Source organism: Stigmatopora argus, chromosome 16 (assembly GCF_051989625.1).
Source record: "Stigmatopora argus isolate UIUO_Sarg chromosome 16, RoL_Sarg_1.0, whole genome shotgun sequence".
NCBI lineage: Eukaryota > Metazoa > Chordata > Actinopteri > Syngnathiformes > Syngnathidae > Stigmatopora > Stigmatopora argus.
Window position 1 is genome coordinate 7,282,598 of NC_135402.1, and position 21,586 is coordinate 7,304,183.

The 21,586-nt window shown below is 40.6% G+C and overlaps 1 protein-coding gene across 2 annotated transcripts; it reads right to left on the reverse strand.

The window, feature by feature from the left end:
• Positions 1-2,247: 2,247 nt before the first annotated feature.
• nup214 (nucleoporin 214) lies at positions 2,248-21,218 on the reverse strand. 2 transcript variants are annotated; one of them, XM_077623124.1, is made up of 36 exons: positions 21,013-21,218; positions 19,614-19,809; positions 18,750-18,904; positions 17,993-18,191; positions 17,856-17,926; positions 16,888-16,951; positions 16,710-16,813; positions 15,948-16,054; positions 15,804-15,870; positions 15,591-15,714; positions 14,420-14,578; positions 13,937-14,324; positions 13,146-13,282; positions 12,987-13,078; positions 12,701-12,787; positions 12,443-12,592; positions 12,218-12,376; positions 11,764-11,867; positions 11,512-11,685; positions 11,122-11,210; positions 10,958-11,041; positions 10,562-10,876; positions 10,024-10,191; positions 9,744-9,855; positions 9,264-9,336; positions 8,832-8,898; positions 8,637-8,721; positions 8,275-8,327; positions 6,730-8,103; positions 6,426-6,487; positions 6,178-6,343; positions 5,949-6,101; positions 3,862-4,033; positions 2,922-3,070; positions 2,720-2,753; positions 2,248-2,411 (listed from the first exon to the last, which is right to left on the reverse strand). In XM_077623124.1, the coding sequence occupies exons 1-36, from the start codon at positions 21,052-21,054 to the stop codon at positions 2,375-2,377; spliced, it is 5,772 nt and encodes a 1,923-aa protein (XP_077479250.1). In that variant the 5' UTR covers positions 21,055-21,218; the 3' UTR covers positions 2,248-2,374. The 2 variants fall into 2 exon arrangements, with proteins under 2 accessions (XP_077479250.1, XP_077479249.1); XM_077623123.1 differs by having other exon boundaries at positions 6,178-6,346.
• Positions 21,219-21,586: the final 368 nt, after the last annotated feature.

The window sequence follows — 21,586 nt, forward strand, 5'->3', positions numbered from 1 at the left end:
TCAATGGCAGCCCTAAGAGTTAAAAAAAAAAAAAATCAAAAATGTACTAGCCAGCGGCAGAGGGTTTGTTGACGGAGTAAACTCATGACTGAAACACAAATGCCTAAAACTGCCTCTTGCTTCACTAAAATTATTCATGTGGAACCTGAAGATAAAATTACAAATTAATAAATCATTGTTTTTAAATTCTCAACTCTTTTACTTCCTGACCTACTAGTTGAAGCTCGCCAATAAGACATTTTTCACTAGTTATTCATTGAATAGTTTGTGTTTTTAGATCTGCACTAATAGTTCTTAATTAAAAAAAAATCCCCAAAAGTATTGCCAAAATCAATCTACGGTCCTAACAACAATTTCCAATCCCCAGCAAACAGCAAAAAAAGCCAATGCGAATTAATTAGCATGAAAAGCATTGGTAACCCTACTTAAAAAACAGCATAGGCTGCTTTGCAAACTAGAAAAAAAACTGTACCTAAACACAACAAATCCAACATTCTGGATTTCTGTTTAGGAACTAGTTTCTCTAGTACAGAAACATACATGTGGCATTCGTTTCCCCAAGATTTGCATGCTGAAGATGCCAAAACGCGCACTTTGCAGTGTTTATAGCTGCCTGCTTTGCTGTACAGAACACGGACAGCCAACTCAATGCTATCTTGATGGCGTTCCCGAGTGTCACATTCTAACTTTTATTAGCCCAGCTCACAACTTGGCCACCTGTCACTGATATTAATGCTAAATAATCACCACTCCACTATCTTTGGCACCAGACACTACTATTAATACCACAACGGTGCCAATGTCACCGTGGCTCTCTAATGGGACCCATTTGTCACTGCAGGACTGATCTCGACGAGCTATTCTATTTTGTTTGTTAGATAGTATATAGTATATTTATATTTATATATATATGTGTATGTGTGTATGTATGTGTGTGTATGTGTGTATGTATGTGTGTGAATGTGTGTGTACGTGTGTGTATATATGCATGTGTGTGTATACGTGTATGTGTGTATACGTGTGTATACGTGTATGTGTGAATACGTGTGTATACATGTATGTGTATACGTGTATGTGTATACGTGTGTGTGTGTATACGTGTGTGTGAATACGGGTGTATACATGTATGTGTGAATATGTGTGTATATGTGTATGTGTGAATGTGTGTATATGTGTGTATATATGTGTGTATATATATGTATATATATACGTATATATATGCATGTGTGTGTATGTGTGAATGTGTGTATATATGTATGTGTGAATATGTGTGTATGTGTGTGTATATATATGTATATGTATGTATGTGTGTGTATATATGTATTCATTGTTTTCATTTTAGACGGTAGTATCAGAGAAAAAGAGCAGGATTACATTTTTGTTTTGTGGAGAGAGAAAAAACACAAACTCACTAGAATAGGTTGGGGAGAGGGTTCGCTGGGAGGGTCCACATAGGGTTAGCAGTGGGTGCTTTTGGCTGCTCCATGAACAGAAGCTATTTTTACCAAAATTCCATAATGACAGCTGTCATCCTCGGAAGTGTCGGTGAGACTTTCCTGAATTTTCCATCACGCTGACAAGGGAGATTATGAATTAATGAAGACTTTAGAGGCATCCTGAAAAAGGAAAACAACTTCAATAAACAAAAAACAGTGATCAGGTAGATTGCCCCCTATTCGGTCATATTGCATAAATATACGTGAATACATGATAATACGACTATGCTCCTTTTGAGATAAAACTTACCAAACGCAGTATTCCTTCAGTCTATTTACATCGGTCTTTAAGTGACAAGGAATGCAGACTTTTTGGCAGGTGGCTAAACCAGGTCACATAATGACCCAGACATTCACCACAACGCCCCTCGTGAACTCCCGTTATACATTTGGATGGTGTGGGAAGAGTATTATGTCGTCTTCTGCTATCTGCAAAACCATTTCTAAATATTTTTGAGTCACTTCTGTATTGAAAAAAAGCAAGTCAGGCTTCAAACCTAATATTTATATTAAAAATCATACAAGGCTGCGGATGTAAAAAATGAAAATATACTGGGACCATAAAATCTTGTACAGTAATATTCATTGGATTCAAAGTGTCAAGTTGGTCCAATCATGTGGCTCTTTTTTTATCATTCTGTGTATTCAAATTACTTTGTTGCTAGTAGTATCCAATTTATCTGAACTGGGAGGACGGCAGCAAATAAACCGACCTTCCATTCCATAAAAAAACATAAATAAGATCCAAATAAACGGTAAAATGGGACTTTTTAATCAATGAAATGTATGTTAAAATTAACAAGTTTCTTTGCCGGCCCCAAAAATGCTTGAAAGCAGTAACACAAGTGGCATCGTAGGCATGCGAAGAATCAGTCAAACTAGCTTCTCCATCCGGCAAATGTTTGGGAATTCGATCTGGAAGAAGAAAGACAAGCTGGTCAATGTATGAATTGAATGTGGAATAGTTATGATGACTCAATGGGTTTGGCTACATGGTACAGTATGAAGGACGTGACTCCTTAAAAATCAATACAACACAAAGGGTTCGACCCTGGTTCAGATACAGAGTATGGATGCATCGGAAAAACAAGTGGCTAGCACGTCAGCAACATGGTTCGAATCCGGGACAAAATCTCGTGTGTGATTTTAATGTTAATTGTAATATTAATGGACATTCAATTGAAGCTCACAATAACCTGACGTGAGCGTACATATAAACTTACTGGTTTGTGGAGCCAAATGTGTTTCCAGAGAAGCCTAGAAAAACAAATGCATTATTATAGAACACACATCAACATATAAACCAGGAACAAATTGGCATTAAAATCGGGGGTATTCTACGATCATGGATTCCATATTGGACTAATAGTATCTATAGAATTCTGGTTCATAAGATGATGATTCAAAAGCAAGAGATGTTGGTACCTCCGGGTTGTGGTTGCTGTCCAAAACCCGCAAATCCACCGGGCTGTGCCCCAAAACCAGGATTTTGTTGGGCAAGACCCCCGAATGAGGGTGCCGCGTTCTGATTGGCTAGCGCTCCGAAGGACGAGCCGGCAGACGGTGAGGCGAAACTGAGCCAGTAGGGAGGGAGAGAGAGAGGAAAGAATTCATTATACAAGGGATATATATTCATTTGGATGAGTGACAGACATTTGTATTCATCTGATTTTGTTGTTTACACAAATTTAACGTCTAATGCTGTAGTACTTAAATACAAGACTACTCATTAATTCCTCACTCTACTTGCAGTAAATATTTAGCCGTCGATCGTATATATATATCGGGCGTTTGGAAAAAAATAGAGACAAGTCTTCCCAATTCAGATTAAACCCGCCGTTTGGTGGACTCACATATATGACACACATTTAGATCTTTTTTACAACGGCAGAATGCGTCAGATGGTGCGTGTGATGGTATGATGGGGGTTGGGAAATGACGGTTTAAAAAGATAATCCTTCCGCAGGATTCGCGTCGAGAAAATCATCAACAAGCGGATCCGCGACTATGCAAACCACAGAGAGTAGGACAGAAAGTGAGATGATTTAATCCGGAGGCAGCGTGATCCCAAAGTGAGATTATCAGGAGGGGAATAATCTACTCCATCAAGAAATGGGGCTGGTAGCCATGAAAAGTGAGATAGTGCTACACTGTCAGGCACGCAGTTGATCAAGATATACGGAGAATGTGACCGCACTCGCACCTGTCATGCTTGGTGGTTTTCTTGTTACACTTTCTCTCATCAAATAGCTGTGAATTGTTTGTGTATTTAATTTTCACCTTTAGCGCCGTATTAATAAATAAATAAAACTCAGATGAGAAATAAGGACGCCAAACAACTAAAAACATTACCACTCATTCTTACCCGAATCCACCCATGTTGGAAGCGGCAGTTCCCTCGCCAAAGACCTTTGCGGCGGAGGAATTCATGGCGCTATTGAAGGAAGGACTGGCGCCAAAAGACGTATTGTTCCCGAATGACGGCGACGCACCGAAAGCAGGGGGACTTCCAAAAACTGGTGCGCTTCCAAATACACCTGTATTTTGAAATGATTGAAATAAGTCATTATAAGAAAATACTTGTCTAAAAAAACAATTTATATCGAAAAGGGAGTGAAACGTAAACCCAAGATTACCCTATATTTTATTTATTATTTAATAATTCATTTAATCTTAATACATGTTTTTATTAAATTACACGGTATTTTAATTAAAGTAAAGAATCAAGTAAAGAAGGCTACATAAGAAATATTTAAAAAATACAATCATGATGAGTAACTAAACTAAGTTCAAAATGATTTAAGACCCATCGGCTCGCCACCAAAACATCTCATTATGTACTGACCAACTCAGACTTACAGCCAACAATAACTCTACAATTAATAGAATTAATCAGCTTCGAGAAGAAAAAAACATAAAATCATGCTGTGAAGATTAATACGTATACATCTCAAGAATATACCTACAAAAATTGCACTATGATCCGCTCACAAATAACAAAGGAGTATCAATTTTAGTTAGTGTCCTCCACAAGAAAAACAGGAAAAAAGCAATCAAGTTCATGTGACCTCTCTTGGCATCCACATGTGGACTTTCCATTGACCAACATGACCCAAATTCTTTTTTTTATATTACTATAATATTCACTTGGCCTATCGGGAATTAAGGACTATTTGTTGTAATGCTCTCAGTAAATCGTTGATACGAATATTTAGTTTTGGGCTAGGCAGACGACATCTCAAAGCCCTCAATGTGCGAGTATAGCAGTGGGCAAACAGGGTGTGCTGAAATTACAGCACACATACCAGCACGCCCTAGTAAATAATTGATTGTGCTAATGTAACAGGATTACATTGGCTGAACGAGGCAGAGTGATCAGGCATTAGGAGTAACGGATGGGAGGGGTTGCTAATATCCAGCTGAAAATTGAGGTAGTGGGAGAGGATTGGCCTGAACAGAGGAGACAAACAACGGTGCTTGAAAATATAACATTAAACGATAGGAACTCAAGTAACATTTTTTTTAAATTGAATTATTAGGGCGCTAAGATATTTAATGCATAGGTGCTGCTCGAAAACACGCTTTTTACATTCGTTCATTAGTTAAGTAGAACCATGGAAAGAAAGTATGCCCTAATACTGTAAATTGTACATTTTCAGGAGAAGTGTAGCTAGCTTGTTCAATTTGGCGGGTACTTCTTTTTCTGCCAAACTAGCGATTGCCTGGAAAATATCACAACTCATTCTGACCCAAATACGCCCATGTCAAGAGCAGCTTCAATGTCATATCAAATAGCAGCCCAACGACAGCATCAGACTTAGCCTCCTTATGCATGGGTGGGATGAGTAGATAAGGGCCCTTGTTGACTTTTGATGATAAATCCCAGGCCAAAACTAGACAGAATTTTTCAGAATAGTTTTTCCTCCTTGAAATGAATAAAACGAATGGAAGACAATGAGCTTTCCACTTCCAGTTTCACTAGAGGTACTCGATCAAGGTTGCGAATTCAGCTAATCACCTACAATGCATAATGGTAATAATTATAATATCAATCAAAGATTAGCTGTATTTTTCCATTTAATTATGCTGTGTGAGAAAAGCAACATAACTACTTATTGCCAAAATGACCATAAATTACCATTAAATTGTTATAGGCGTCCAATCCATTTGAACTAGGGGGTAATGAACATATGTAGCCACAATTAGTCGTGTAAATTTGCAAATAATCTTTTAAAAATAACTACGTTTCATCAAATAATGATAAAGAGACTCAATCGTGGCGTATCATGCTACAAAATGTGATGAGATTTTTTTTCTTGACTGCTTAGAAAAAACTTGGGAGGCCATCCAAGAGTCACAAAAGGCAATGTGTTTGCCTTAGGTTGTGGCACTGTATTCTAAAGGTGTAAAGACACAGGAATCAAACAAGAACACTCAGTTTTGTTGCAATACCTGTTTTTGTTGGACTTGTGAAGGATCCGAAACCTTGGGCAGCAACAGATCCGGCACCAGAACTGAAAGTGCCACTGGCTTTCTGCTCTCCAAAGGAGTTCTGTCCAAATCCAACGGGTTTAGCTGCGGTATTTCCAAAAAGACTGGGAGTTCCTATGAAAACACAAGGTCAAATGAATACAAGTTTCAAGGTGACACAAGACAATCTGACAGGGCCAGTGCCTCATACCAGTTTGAGCAGGCTGCCCAAATCCTCCAGTAGAAGCAGTGGGACCAAATGGATTCTTGTTAGCGGCATCGTCGCTGGGTTTGCCTCCGAGGCCACTGAAGAGGCTTCCGGCCGCGGAGCTTGCTGCGTTGGCGGTGCTGGAACCGAACAGTCCTCCACCCGACGGCTGCTGTGGTTGAAACAAAATTGAACTGACCGTGCAGCTTCAAAAAAATGTGATTGTTCATAGAGAATGAATATGATGATACCCGTCCAAATACGCTGCCTGTGTTGGCTTGCTGACCAAACCCAGAAGGAGACGATCCAAAGGCTGTGGGAAACGAAAAATGAATAAGCCTCACACTACTTGAGAAAGGAGATTCACAAATCAATATGGCAATACCATTTAAAAAAACTGTAAATAATGTTTATTTTGGAAATAGGCTTAATGTTTACCTCCAGACAATTTAGCATTTTAGCCTTTAGAAGTTAAAAATGGATTAGCTTTTAAAATTCAATGTTTTTAACCCGATTTGCGATCTAGTACATCCCGAATCGAGGTACTAAATTTACCTGATGGTTGACCAAAACTGAATCCTGTCGATGGTGACGTAGTTGTATTACTTCCAAACAGGGAAGGTTGTCCAAATGTAGAGCTCTGTCCGAAAACAGAGGTAGTGCTCTGTCCAAAGAGTCCAGTGCTTGCGCCGCTGGACGTGTTGGCATTTGTGCTAGCGCCAAAAGAAAAAGAACTGGCGCTTTGTGTCGATGCTCCGAAAAGACCGCCTCCTCCTCCGGTGGTGGCGGCGGCGGCGTTAGCATTTCCTCCGAATGCGGACTGTCCGAAGGAGAAGCTGCTGGCCGTTGGTGCGCTACCAAAGGCACTCGGTTGGCCAAAAACGGACTTGCCGAACCCGCCTCCAGTTGCAGCGCCGAAGGTGGACGAGCCAAACGTAGACGAGGCTGCGGAGGCTTGAGGAGTCGCAGCGGGTTGCCCGAAAACAGTGGTGGTACCAGCGGCGACTGAAAAAGCTGGTGTGCTAGCTGCTGTGGCGGGAGCCTCGGGGGCAGTGATTGTGGGGGCATCCGTCGAATCGACGACGGGGGTCACGGCGGGGGCGCTGCTTTCAGTGGTCAGGGGTTGAGCAAAAATGGACCCGGGCTTCCCCGAAGGGGACACTTGGAACACGGGTGGAGCTACTTGGGAAACGGAAACAATAGGGGCGGCTGACGTGACATCCGCAGGCGTGTCTGTCGAGATTGTCTCTGTTGTTGGGACTAAAGCAGACTCATCTGGAACAGGACCTGGGTCTTTGACGGCAGCTGCATCCGGCGAAGGCTTAGGGGTCTCTGTAGCTGCGATGGCCTCAACGGGAGGTTCTGGAGAAGGAACCTTTTCAGGTGAAGGCTCTGATGGTAGTGGGACTGGTTTGGGGTCTTCCGTTGGTTCTACGGGGGCAGCTAGTAGACTGCTAAAAGAGGTGGGCAGTCCCGAGACGGGCGTGTTTGACACGGACATGCAGAAGGTCAGCTTGGGTGTGGTTTCGGGAGGTTTGAACAAACTACCGGACTTGGACAAGTCGGTTCCGATAGAGTCTCCGGCTGAATTTCGATCGCCGCTGAAGTTGAACTGTGCCGCTCCTTTGCCCATCCCGGCACCACCAAAGCCGAAAGCGTTGTTGGCAGGGGGAGGTTTGGCTGGTGAATCTTTGGCTTCTTCTCCTTGACCCACACGAAGGCCGGAGAAACTGCCAAGAGTTTCTCCTCCAGTAGGTTTAATGGGTTGAGCTTCTAGCCTTACAGAAGCCATAGTTGAAACTGGGATGGACGCCTCCACTGTTGGAGTAGCAGTTATGGCTGGCGAGGTGGATTTTGGCAGCTCCTCTGCGTTCTGACCAAATATCATCTTACCATTTCCACCAAAGGGCAACTCATTCACATTTTTTACTGGAGACAGAGAATATTTAAGAGGTCACGTTATGGAGAATTGACATTTTACTTGACAACAGTTTGAAGGTTCACAGCTCAATTTCATGTTGCTGAGAAATATTATGAATTATATAAATTGCAAAGGGAAAAATGTATAATGTATCCTCATGAACTTTTGAGGCTCTTTACCTGGTGGTACTCCTGCTGCTGAAGTGCCGGATACAAAACTGAAGTTTGACGGGCTGCAAAAAGAAGCAGCAAATGTTAGGAAGAAAATAATTCTAGAGAAATTGATTTTTTTATTTTTTATTCCAATACCTGGAATATATATGGAAAATGTTTCAAGCTATTTAATCCTTTATAGGGCAATTTGTACTACAAAATCATTCTACGTATAACAAATATTATGACCTAAAATGTGAAGCCTTTGTTAAATTACCAAAAAGTCAGGTGTTCCCGAAAAGAGTTGGGGATTTGATTTTTTTTTAATTATGGTATATATCTCAAATAAAATCGGAAATTATAATACTTTCATTTCATAGTGGACTTACGTTGATGTAAAGGAGAAACCTTTGCTAATACTTGACTCAGCTGCGCTACAAGGTGTGCCAGAGTTGTCAGTTTTGGCAGATTGACCTATCGGGAGCAAGGAAAAAATGAAAATAGGAGTATTTTAATCGTGCTCGCACTAAAAAAATACAAAGTAAAAGGTTTGAACAATGTGACAATTCAAAGTATGAACTCACCAAACATAAAGGTCCCTTGTGGAGTGCTCGAGTCAAAAGATGTTTTTTGTATACCAATGCCTTGATTCTGCAATGAAAAGTTTTAACAATGACAATGAAGAAATATATGTGGGATCTTTTGTAGAATACCAAAGTACACAGATAAAAACGTAATCAAGGAATCATGTAGATTTGACCTTTAAAATTAATATTTTGTCAATTTCGCTTATTCCTAACCCGATTTCACAAAACTGATCAAAGTCCAGGATTGGAAATCTTAACATCGTCATCATCTTTTTTTTTTTTTACTTGCATACAACAAGTTCCAAAAATCCCAAACTTCACATTAGTAGAAGAAATCTGTATGCCAATATTATGCTACACACATTTATAAGGCCTCCCTTCTGCAGTTGAGAAAACCACACTGGTGACAATACTAATCTATTTTCTCACTTGTTTGGGTTGACTGGATGTGATAGAACCAGGAACCGGAAGCTGCATGGTGGATGTGTCTGTTGCTGATGAGCTGCAAAAGACCACGAAAATGTAAGAATCTGGTCTTTTATTTGATGCAGTGCAAGCAACTGAAATGACTGCATTTCAAAAAAAAATTGAGTGCCACCGACGATGTTAATCATGTGGCTTTTTTCTGCTTCTGCAGTGCATTTAAATGAGTTTGTCACTCGTCGATGTCCAATACACTTGTTCACTCACTGCCAACCCTCCCTGTTCCATGACATTTATCGTCATCAATGGTTGGTAAGGCATGAGTTAATACACTGCCAAGGTATCAGAGTGGGACTCTATAAAAAATCAGTTGACTTGGCCGCGGAATAGGGCAAAAATAGGAGATGAGGACATCCTTGTTTATATGGTTAGGGGGGCAGTACTTTAAATACAAACATTGATTGTGTTGTATACAAGAAAAAATACCTTATAATTGCAGGGGTTGACACAGGAGCCCCTTTCTCCTTTAGGTCCTGGACATTGACCACCTGCGGCCCACTTTTTAAGGTGGAGTCTCCTAAGGACGTGTTGACGATGGCTATAACAATCACAAATATATATTTTATTACAAAATCAACGGATGACTGATCTCTGTCGCCATCTGGATGACTACAGCAGAATTTAGAACAAACAATTGATCTCAAGCGGGTGGGCGTAGTACCATCTTGAAAGTAAGTCAGAGTAATGTTCATTGAATAGATGGTACCTGATTTCTGATTGGCCATAAGCCTGCGGAGGGCCGCGGTAGCGGCGGCCTGCTGAGCCGGGATGGGAACAGGTACAGTCCTTTCGGTAGGCGGAGCGCCATGCTTGACCGTTTTTGTAGCAAGGGCGGTGCTTTCAGCGCCACTTAGGTTGATCTTATTGGTGGGGACTGAAATTAAATGAAAATAAACGTTTGAAGGAAATAAAACACTATTGTAATACATAAAAGAGGCATCGGAATGAAAATTGTAGGATTAAATGAGGTTTAAAAAGCAAGAAAATAGTTATGGTTTGATCATTTACAAAAATTCTTAACAAAAAGGGTAGGAATTTTACAATAAGAAAGGTGTAATATGCATCGATAAAGTTGTAGTATGAGATATTCAAATGTGGCCGACATCACCCAAACGGTGTATGCCAGGTGTTAATGCGGTTACCCTTTTTTAATTTTCGAAAATAGCCACTTGCCCTAAAAAGGTTTAAAATGTCAATCGAGATTATTTTCTTTCTAAGCCTCAGAACAATGATATGAGACTTACCAGGGCTGGCGATTGGACTCAGACCAAAGCCCACGCCTGGCACCGACTGCATTTTGCCTAACGGCGTGCTCTGGATGGCTCCAAATCCCGGCTGGATGGAGGGAGTCCTCACCACGGTGGGGTGCCTGGGGTACGAAGGAGGGGCCGGGACAGGTGCGACCATGGGCAAGCGCTCGGGCTGCAGTTCCTCCTCCTCTTCCTCCTCCTCCACTTCCAGGTGAGGCTCCATGTATTGTGACAGAGACGAATTGGAGCTGGCGTCGTCCAGATCTTCGTAATACTTGGGGGACAGGAAAGCCGAGCGCGACAGGTTGGCTTGGCGAGAGAAAAGAAAATTCAGACCAACACGTTCCAATAAGGTCGTTTTATCCATGTTTTTTTAGAGCGAGTAAGTACCAGGCGCAGTAGAGCGAACGGGAGGCATGAGACCTTTAGAGAGGAAGTTACGGAGCTGGGACTGCTTCACTGGTGATATCTTGACTGAAAATGAAATAAGGGAGTTCATCATGGTAATGCTCTTCTATTTTCAGCAATATACACAAAGTTATGTAATCAAGTACCAGGTGATGGGCTTTTGGGTTTAGGGGAAGCGGTGTCAAGCCGGGCCTTCAGGAGAGCATCCCTTAAACTGTCAAGCTCGTTTTCCATACTAAAAAAAAAAGACATGCGATGACAGGATCGGCCAATCAGTACACTTTTTGCTACATTGTATAAATAAATGTATTTACTCATTGGCTACTAATTATGGTGATAGATGTCCAGTCTATTTGAAGTGGGAGCATTGGCATTCCTTCATTCGCCAGTTCAAATAGATTGGACGTCTACTTGTAATGAATTAATATCAATTCACAGCAAAAAAATAGCAATGAAAAAGTGTCAGGTGGGAGAATGCAAAAAAAAAAACTGATTTGAAAGGAGAGGATTTTTCTTTCTTTCTGTGCCTGACATACCTTTTAGATGTCGCTGTGTTGTGGCTGACTGGGAGAGCGTCTTTTTTGTTGTAAAGGTGTAGCGAGGTGAGATCACTGACAATTTGATCCAGCCTATTCTTCTGCTGGTTGATGATGTACAGGTTATTGGCCAGCGTAGTGTACAGACCCTCGCGCCCGGGCACCACCATGTGCCTGTCACCACACCATGTGAGCAACACCAGTTAATGCTAATTCTGAGTTGTTAAAAGAACTTAGGGGGTCAGGGTATACTTTTTCTTTTTCTTCTTCTCCAAGTGTTTCTCCCATTCCACATCCAGAACACCATTGACGTCCTCCACGGCGACCATGACGTACTGGTAGAGACGGCGAATCTCCTAAAAGGGAAAGAAACATTTTCTGTGACTAAAGTAAAGCTGTAAGCAGGTTAGCAAACCGGGTCTCCTTTGAGATGTACAATTCTGATCAATTAATATACTTTTAGGCCTTTATTTATGATCGGTCCTTGAAAATAGGTATGACTTGCTCACAGATAAAAATAAGTGTTAATGGCGTTTGAGTCATAATATTTCAAATGTATTATTCGCATTACGTGGAGTACTTTTTTTTAATTGGTCTGGAACTTTTGTCTTTCTCTAGAAGGTGCTGAGGTTTCCCCATTGTTATATACTGCTATGTTGGTTGCCCTAACCAATGAATGAGTCCAAATATGGTGACATGATTTCACCTTGAGCTGATCCTCACTCCGCGGGTCAAGAGGTCTTTTGTACAGCAATTGTCGATAATTTCGATCCCTGCTGAGCTCGTTCTGGGACTTGGCTTCTTCTGCACCGGCAAAACCTTCCAATAAGGTGGTCTTCAGTGTGCCGATGTCGCTGTGCAGAGACTGGCGAGAGCATATTTTTACATATTCAATTGTTAACAATCAAATCACATTTCTAAAAAACCTTACCTCTGTGGTTTCCTTAATCTCCAGAGTGAAAATATTCAGATCCTCTGACTCCTTCCTGAGCTCCTTCATGTCTTCATTGGTTCCAACCTTAAAGTCGGCCATTGCGCTCCTTGCCTTGAAATCATCCAGTTCCTTTTGGAAGTGCGAAATCTGACAAGAGCAACAAAACACAAATGCACATGTTTAACTATGGCAAAATGTAAAGCCTACGTTAGGCGGAGCTCATGTATTCGGTTCCACATGTCTCATTAAGCTTACCTCCTCCTGTATTCCAATCATGATGGGATCACATTCTTTCTTTGGCTGAGGCTTCTTCTCCACCGGCTTAACGTCGGCTACAGCTGCCTGCAATAAGATGCAAGGAAATCCCATATAAATATCTATATATATTGATGTGTGAGCACAATACACTTTTTACTGTAAATTAATACACTGAGACAGACGTCCACTATTGCCAAACTAATTTAAATTCACAGCGGAAAGATGGATTGGACGTCTGTCATCGTCAATGACAGGGAAAAAATTAACATACTATTATCAATACCTGAGGGTGTTGAACACCGTGGGGCACTGGTGATGGTGATGGTTTTTGGAGCACTGCTTGTGGTGCGCTGGTTTGAATTGAACGTATTGGGGCTGGAATGAAAGTAAAAATGAGGTAAAAAATGAATAAATCAGAATTAAAGTTAAGATTTGTTCCTACTTGACACTGTGACTGGCTTGGTGGTCGCTACTGCAGCAGCAACAGCAGATACGCCACCGTTCGAGACACTTTTAGGCATAGATGAGGCAAAGGAGAAAGATGGCGGAGTTGCTGTTGGTGCTTCTACAGCAGAAAACCTTGAAAAGACAAAAGGATTGACAATTGTTAATAAATTAATATATTTCTAAAGCACATTTTGCAGGTTAGAAAGTCACACAGATTTTCATAGTTTGGCTGGGCTTGTAACCTAAGACATCAACTTAGCCTATTGCCCTCCATTTTATTGTCACATCTGGCATGTATGTTTGTTCTTGGTCTCTAATCAAATAAAATTACACCCAAAATGTGCTTTATACTGCAGCGTGTGGGAAGTTTTAATTATGAATATATTTTATGGATACATACAATTATATATTATAAATAAAATGTGAAGAAAACTACATTAATAACATGAAAATAATGAAAAAAATCCTTCTAAAACTCAACTTGTTTTTTCTCATAGTACTTAAGCCTTTGCCTGCTATTGACAACAACAGTTGTCCAATTCATTTAACCTGGGAGAATTTGCAGTGAATGCTTATATTTCAATGCCATTGAAGGCGATAGACGAATAATCCATTTTCATGGGAGGGGCGAATGAACAAATGTCAAACTGGATTGGATGTCTAGCACCGTCAATGGCAGCCAATGAGTAGTATGGGTGAATTTCAGGGTTAAAACAGCCCTTCTTACACTGCCTAAAATTCTGAGTAGTCACGGATTGACCGACAATCAGAAAAATATGGTCTTACCTGTCATTCAAATTGAGTTTGACTGCCGGCGCAGAGGGAGTGGCAATGTTCTGGGGAGTCAGGGCGGGGACTTTATTCGAGGGGGTGCTGAAAGAAAACGCAGAGGTGGCCGAGGGGGTTTCGGAGGGAGGTTTGGAGGGGGCGAATGAGAAGCCCGAGGCCCCAGAGCCGAAAGGTGCTGATCCTCCCAAAGAGAAGGCGGGAGCGGCAGAATTGCTGCCGATGGGTGGGACTGAAAAATTGAACCCCGACGATGACAACAAGGGGGCAGTGGCACCAAGACCAAAAGGGGGCGGCGCAGATGACGTGGCCAGTGAAGTCACAGCAACGTTTGGGAAGGTAGACGGGAGTGCCACGGTGGGTTTGGGGGACGGCGTTACCAAAGATTCTAAAGACGACAAACAATGATATGCTTTTCAATTCATAACAAGCCATACAACTCAGTTCTTTTTAACAAAAAGGAGCAGCCACTAACTTTCCTACCTGGCTTTGGGGGTCTCTCGCCTGCCACTGTGAGGGTCGCGCAGGGTGAAATTAGCTGCTTGACGCCAGCATTGAAGTTTAGCAGCACAAATGGGCAAAGCAATCCCTCAGTGGATAGCATGAGCATAATGGGAGCCGGGGGCAATATCTTTTCGTCGCCTAAAGAAGAGGGAAACAATTTAAAACAATGAGAAACGCAACATAAATGATGCTTGTGCTTCTGGCAAAGTTGTGACCCAAACCAAGTAGGCACAAATGCCTTTAAGGAGTCTACGGGTAAGCCATGATAAATATTGTAGTGATACTCTAATCCCAACTAAAAAGTGAAAGTTGATTGTTTGGTGCAATATCGGTGCAATGTCTGTATAAAATCGATAACGGCAGTTAAAAAATTCCACCGGTGCAACATTAACTTAGAAAACTGCTTTACAATGAACCACAATGGTGAGCACAAGTCAAAGGGTTCCTCATCAACATTCTGCAAGCACTTGGGCCGCTTTGTTTTGGTTCTTGAAGCTCGACAGACAGTTTTAACGATATAACCAACCTCTCAATGTGATGCCTCTCTCCTGCCGCACATTGGATTTTTATTGTATTAAAAGTGCTGCAACCGATTGCAGGTTTTCTTCATAAAGGGAGGGGGAGATGTGCTGGACGTGAATGTCTATTGAGTCAGATGCTGATTATTATTCTCGAGGTATCCGTCCAGCACTGCAGCGACAAAGAAATCTTAATAGATTTTGCCTTGTTCTCATTACCGAGAGTGTGTTCAGCATGAAAATAAGATGCACTTGCAAGGCCTTTACATGATTGGGTGTACGGTAGTTAAAAGCAATTACAATTTAAATTAGTTTTCCACTCGTGGATGTCTGATTTATTTGAACTGGGGTGCCTAGCAGCCAATGAATAGGACGTCTATCATCGTCAATACCAGGCGAGGAGTTATACTTAACAAATTAAGATATGAACGCCGGCAAGTGTCGATTGCTTTGGGAAGCTTTTTTTTTTTTTTTTAAATGAGTGTCCTTGTGTTAGTCAGAACTTTCTGTTCTGTTCTTATAATGTAATGACAGAATTTCATGTCACGTTTGTGAATGTGACTGTGAATGGAAAACGCAGTAGAGGACATAAAAATCTTAACTAAGCCATTCAGGTAGCAGAAAGCACTTACTGATGCGGATCTCCTGCTGGTTGGTGTAGTCGATAGCTAAGCCGAGAGGCAGCGTGTCTTCATTAGTCTCAGAAACGGGAAGCTCAGCCCTGCTGGCGTCCTCCAGCATCCACAATTCCCAGATCTTAAAAAAAGAAAAAAAAATGGAAACCTGTCATGGCTGCTCATGTGTAGACCATATTCCCTAATACTATTGGTAACATTACAAAGCACCTTTTCATCTTGTCTGGAGATGACACTGACTTCAATGGAGGCTGCGGAAGCAGCTAGAACAAGGTTCCTGTGTGAAATCAACAACACTGTCAAATAGCAGAATTAAAGCAGTTTAGTACTTTGATATGCTCAGATCAGTCTCACCAGTCTTCTATGTGGCTGAGGAAGTAGTGGTGCTGTCGCTCCGTACAGCAGCCGTACACAGTGTCACTGAAGTTCAGGTACTTGGTTTCTGACTTTTCATCCTTTTTCTGTTTGAAAAATAAAATGCATTCCATTTTGCTACACATTCAGACAGCCAGGATTTTTTTTACGATTTAAAGGCGGCTTAAGACCCATTTAAAAAAAATCAGGTCAGCTTTCCTAGAGGTAAATACATGTCAAGTTATTTTTTACTAAATGTAGATTGATTAAAATATTTGATATAATAAGCGACTTTAAAATGAAATTTCATCTTGAATAATCAGAATTTAATCTCCTAATACTATTTGTCTCCAATCTATATTTTAATTGAAATCGAATTTACTGAATGACTAAATCCAATATACACAGGGATGAATATTGTTAACACTTTCATTTAGTTAAGACTTGCAAATAATATAAAATAAATATCCCTGGCCACATTTGAAAAGAAAGTTACAGAAAAAAGGGCTGGGTCATTTTATCTTCTGACAATAAGATTGTTTAATAGTTAAAAAGAAAAAAAAAACATTTTTTAAAAAACATATATAAAAAAAATAGCAATGGATTACAATTTAGAATCTTTTTTACATGGCATACATCTCTATATATTTTTTTATTAAAGGGCATATATATATCATAGAGAATACAAAAGAAAAGCTTCCTTCCTTTCAGCCCTTTCTAGTTCAAATAGATTAGACTATCTCCCGAAAAGACAAAACTCACAGGTATGGTGATCAAGACAAGCTCAGGTGGGGTCTCCGGGGAGCCGTCAGCCGCGGCGTAGACCACGGCAAAAGAAAACGTCTTCAACCACAACACATCCAGAACTATGGCAAACACAAAGATGATGTGATCCTTTGAAATGACATACATGAAAGCCGGTGTCTATGTAAAACGTTACCTTTGACGGGGTCATCTGAGGTGTAAAAGTGGGGACAGGGGATCACTTTCTTCTCCTCTAGTGCCTATAATCAACCAACCAGAACATCAATAAGCAAGCCGTTCACTCGGCGGTAGCTCTGTACACTCTTATGCCCTTCTATCTTTTTTTTAAATTACATTTTAATATTTCTTAATACATTCCCTTTTACTTTACTTTGTACTTTATACTTTTTACTTTAATGTTTTTACAACTTTCCTTGTTCTGTTAGCCTGCCTTCTTTCTGCTACTTCTTTTTTGAAACCATTCAGCCATGCCTACACTGTTACAATACGCAGCAGAAGGAGCAACACCTAAATTACTGCTGGAAATTCGGAGCTGGACAAAACTGCCGGGAGAAGAAGCAACGCTTCTGACCAACCATTCCATCATGGGATAAGATGGAAGAGCTGTCAGCGCTTACCAGGCCGGAAACGGCGTCGAGGGGTTCTGCTCTGCTACTGTTGTCTTCGGCTCCAGACTACTGAGGAACTGTGCAGATAAGCTTGGAAGAGTGACTCTGCCTATTCTCTACCTCGGTCAGTCTGCAGAAGTTCCCCATCTTGTGGAAGAATTCCCGTGTGTGGTTCCAGTTTTTGTCCAACTTTACAACGTCTTGAGTCTGTATCCGTTTTTGCTACCGCAACCAAGATGGTGCCATTCAAGTGGCAGCCGGTGGTGCTCGTTTTGTTTTTCTGCTGCTTTTCTGTCTTAATGATTTGATTTGGTGATTCTTAATGATCCCATTTACTTTGATTTGCTTTGTACTTTGTGCTTTTGCTTTGTTGTTCTGCGGCCTTTGCGACTGTACTGTCTAACTTATAACTATGCCTTTCCTGTATCTGCATTCTCACCCTCTTGCTACTCACTGTCACAATGAAATTTCCCGAATACGGGATGAAAAAAGTTATCCAATTCAATCCAATCCTCAAATCACTATAAAGACTTACTGGGGTATACTGGCTGACGGTGCCATTCATTTTCCCCACGGCGACCTGTTTCCCTTTAGGGCTCCAGCAAACTGGGGAATGACAAAATAGGACCAGTGATTAATAAATGGTGGCAAATTGAGAGACGCCTGGCTTACCGCACGTGACGCCGCTGGTCGGGGGAAGTTCGGCCTGCACTTTTGCGTCAGCGGCCACGTCCAAGATCGACATTCGGCCATCGGACAGGCACACAGCCAACATAGACACCTGGACGGGATTCCACTTGAGGTCCAGAACGAGAGTCTCTGGCGACACGCCGGGGTGCCATGAGGCAAAAGGTAACTTATGCGGTCTCGCCTGAAAAGATCACAATGTTTTTTTATGTAATTCTAAAAACAGGAAAAAAATGAGTACAATATTTTCCACACTAAGAACTAAAATACTTCTCTCAAAAGCCATCAGTGCTTCAAATAATCTGATACGCATTATTTATGGAACAATATTGCTCAATCATTGTATGAAATTATCTTTACTTGATGTATAACACAATCCCCTACTACTACTACTACTACCACCACTACTACTGTGTTTTATAATTGGGTACACTTTATATATGAAACAAATTTTAAGATAGGCCATTCATTGAAGATGCACCTTATAGTGCAGAAAATCCAATACTTTAAAAAATAGCAGTCTCTAATTTTTGGAGAACATAAATTCTACAAATTGTATTTTTGCAAAAAAGAGTCAAAGTCATTTAATGTGAATTTACTTTAAAAGGGCAACACAAAATTATGCATTGGGCCAGATCAGGCCACCAGGTGAACACTTTTGGCTTAAATTGTCTCTAAATTTTACTACTAAGCCCAGATGCCTCCAAAATTTTTTATCCAGTCTTGCGATGCAGGTGATTACCTCGTTGACAAAGGTACGGACGTCGTAGAACCTGACGGAAAGTGCGGCTTCCTCAGATGCGGCGCATACCGACAAAGTAAGCTCGTCGCTGCTGAGAGCCAAGTTGTGCAGCGTCGAATGCACCTTTACTTCCACCAGTGATGCGATTCCATCAACTACAAGCAAACATAATGAAGTTATAAACCTGTTAGCTGGTATGTGAATACAAACGGTACAGCAACACATATAGCTAAATATTACACACTAATTATATATTGGCACTCCCAATTTGGCAGTCTACTTTGTGGTTGAGTTCTCCTAGAGTTCTAATATTACTGCCCTCTGGTGGTAACTGACAATGCGCATTGACTGTATCCAGAAAATATGGCAGTTTTACTTCTATGTAATTGCTTCTGTCCAGTGCAAATGTTTCTTATAATTAAAAAGATCTTTTACTCAATTTTTTGTTTCAATTAAATGCTAAATCATGTTGAGAAGTGTAATTAAAACAATATTTACAAAATATAATACAAAATTAAAAAGAAATAATCATATGTATGAGGCAAATTAGCAATAACGGGTATCTTAGGGTAAACTAAAGCATTAAAACTGCTTTGATTTGGAATGTGATCAAGGGGTTAAACAACTTAAACAACTAAAATTATCCATATTATCTTGTGAAATCCTTATTAATCGCTTCTTCCAACAACAATATCAATTGTGCAGGAAGACATCCCAATGTGAAAAGAACATGTCATATGATTTGCAACCTAGTACGGCTGACGCATGTTGACAGGTTATTCCAAATATCTAAAAATGGACCTGAACCTGAAAATTAGCTGCTGTAAACGCAGCTGGTGTTACCGCACCCGTGTCAAATCATACCTATCGTGTTGGATGTGCCATCCTGTTTGTCAGCGGCAAAGATGTCTTGCGTGCGGTAGACCTTGAACGCCTCACCAAAGCCAGCAAAGGTCAGGCCGAACTTGTTGGAGATGGCGAGCAAGCTGGTACGCTCTCGTGCCATCTCGCCCGAAGGTTGGAAAACTTTGGCTTTCTTCATCTGACGGAACTGAAAGTCCTAGAAAGCAAATTTTTTTCAGCATCATTTGCGATTTCATTTCAAAAGGATAGGACACATGTTGAGCAATGGTGGGGAAAAATTGCCACAAAAATGTAATATCAGATAAAGAGTTGGTGCATTCCACACTTTTTGATATTTGACAAGATGATAACTTTTGCATGTATTCTCCTAATGGTAATTTATTTGCTATCCCATTAAGTTTAATGTCATTGTGAATTGTTAAATTACAGTAGTTGGGGCATATAATGGGAGAAATATACATAGAAGTGGGCTTTTTGTTACGTAAACATTGACTTAGCATTTAACATTCCAAGTAATCACTACTAGCATTCAATCACCTCTGGCCCATCCCAGTTACAAAAGATTGGACGTCTATTGCAGCCAATGGCAGGTACAAATGGTGACTCAATATCAGCCTTCCCAGTTGGGATGGATTTGATCTTGATAATTGTTAAGAGTCAATAAATCAATGAAGTCACAAAACAAAAACAATTTATTTCCCAGAGCAAATTAAACTCAGAACAACATTATTTGAATTAATGTCTTCATTCCTTCTTTACAATGATGATATTTAATTATGTATTTAAAAAAATGACTACAAGGCTTTTTACGTGTTTTAAATTCATTTTTATTCCACAAATTGGAAAAAATATTGTCAGGTGGTCCCCAGCTGGCCGATTGGCCGCGTTTTTGAGACCCCTTATCCTATATCATTTTCCGTTCCGCTTATCCTCACAAGGATCGCGGGGGTGCACGAGCCTATCCCAGCCAACAACTATAGTCAGTAAGCGGGGAACACCTGCATTGGTTGCCAATGAGTCCTAAATTAAAGTAATAAAAACATTTCAACAAAAAAAAATCTCACTTCGTGCGCGAAACTATTAAGAACCAAACCCGTAAATACGGCATGTACTATAAAAAAATAATACTTAAGAAATCAATTTAGAACGTTCTTTTAATTTGTTTTCAAACCAATAGTAGGGAGATCGCATCAAAAGTCCTTTAGCGTTAGCATCACAAGCTGAATGGTGGGATCGTTTAAAAAAAAATCACGCCAAAGCAAGAGTTGCCAAATTGCATTACATCAAAACTAAGTTATTTCAGCATTTGACTTAGTGCAATCGAGCCTTTCAATGCTAAAACACACTATTAGCTAGCTCATGCTAACGAGTCAAGAGGGCACAACAGATAAGTGTTTACCTTCATCTCCCTCTCGGGAGGGGAGTCGTTGTCGTCGCTCATTTTCAAACACGCAGATCCGACGCGTCTGCTGGAATAACTTGCTTTTTCGGTCCCCGATCTCTTTTATTAAGACGAAATACAACGGCGTGCAGCATTTATTTTGTCGCGTGACAAGAAAAAACTCAACACTCAGTCTGACTTCCGCGCGATTTTACAGGAGCGACGTTTACGTCACAGAGACATCAGGACGGCCAATCGATGCCAGAATCATAAAATTCCATATTCACAGTGTAAATTTTCATTTTACTTTATTTTTTATTCAGCTTGTAACGACTTCACGCTTCATTGGTCACGCATGCTTGCACATTTGTTTTGATTGTTGAGAATACAGTTATATCTATTTTAATGTCAGAAATAAAACATGCTTGCATATTAATGTTAAATTATACTGTTCTATGTTGCAATTCAATATCAAAACTTATTTAGATTTCCCCATGAACCTTGTGAGGATCAGATGCGTGGAAAATGATTTATATTTTGACATATCATGATTTTTTATTTTGAAAGAAGACTAGTTATGTTATCCACAGTA

Bases quoted from the DNA above. Each gene is read 5' to 3' on its own strand.
- nup214 (XM_077623123.1), bottom strand. From the start codon at position 21,054: ATGAGCGACGACAACGACTCCCCTCCCGAGAGGGAGATGAAG. The intron at 9,856-10,023 runs GTACCATCTATT...TGATTGTTATAG, and splicing joins TATGGCCAATCAGAAATCAG to CCATCGTCAACACGTCCTTA. The intron at 8,328-8,636 runs GTAAGTCCACTA...TTCTTTTTGCAG, and splicing joins GGTTTCTCCTTTACATCAAC to CCCGTCAAACTTCAGTTTTG.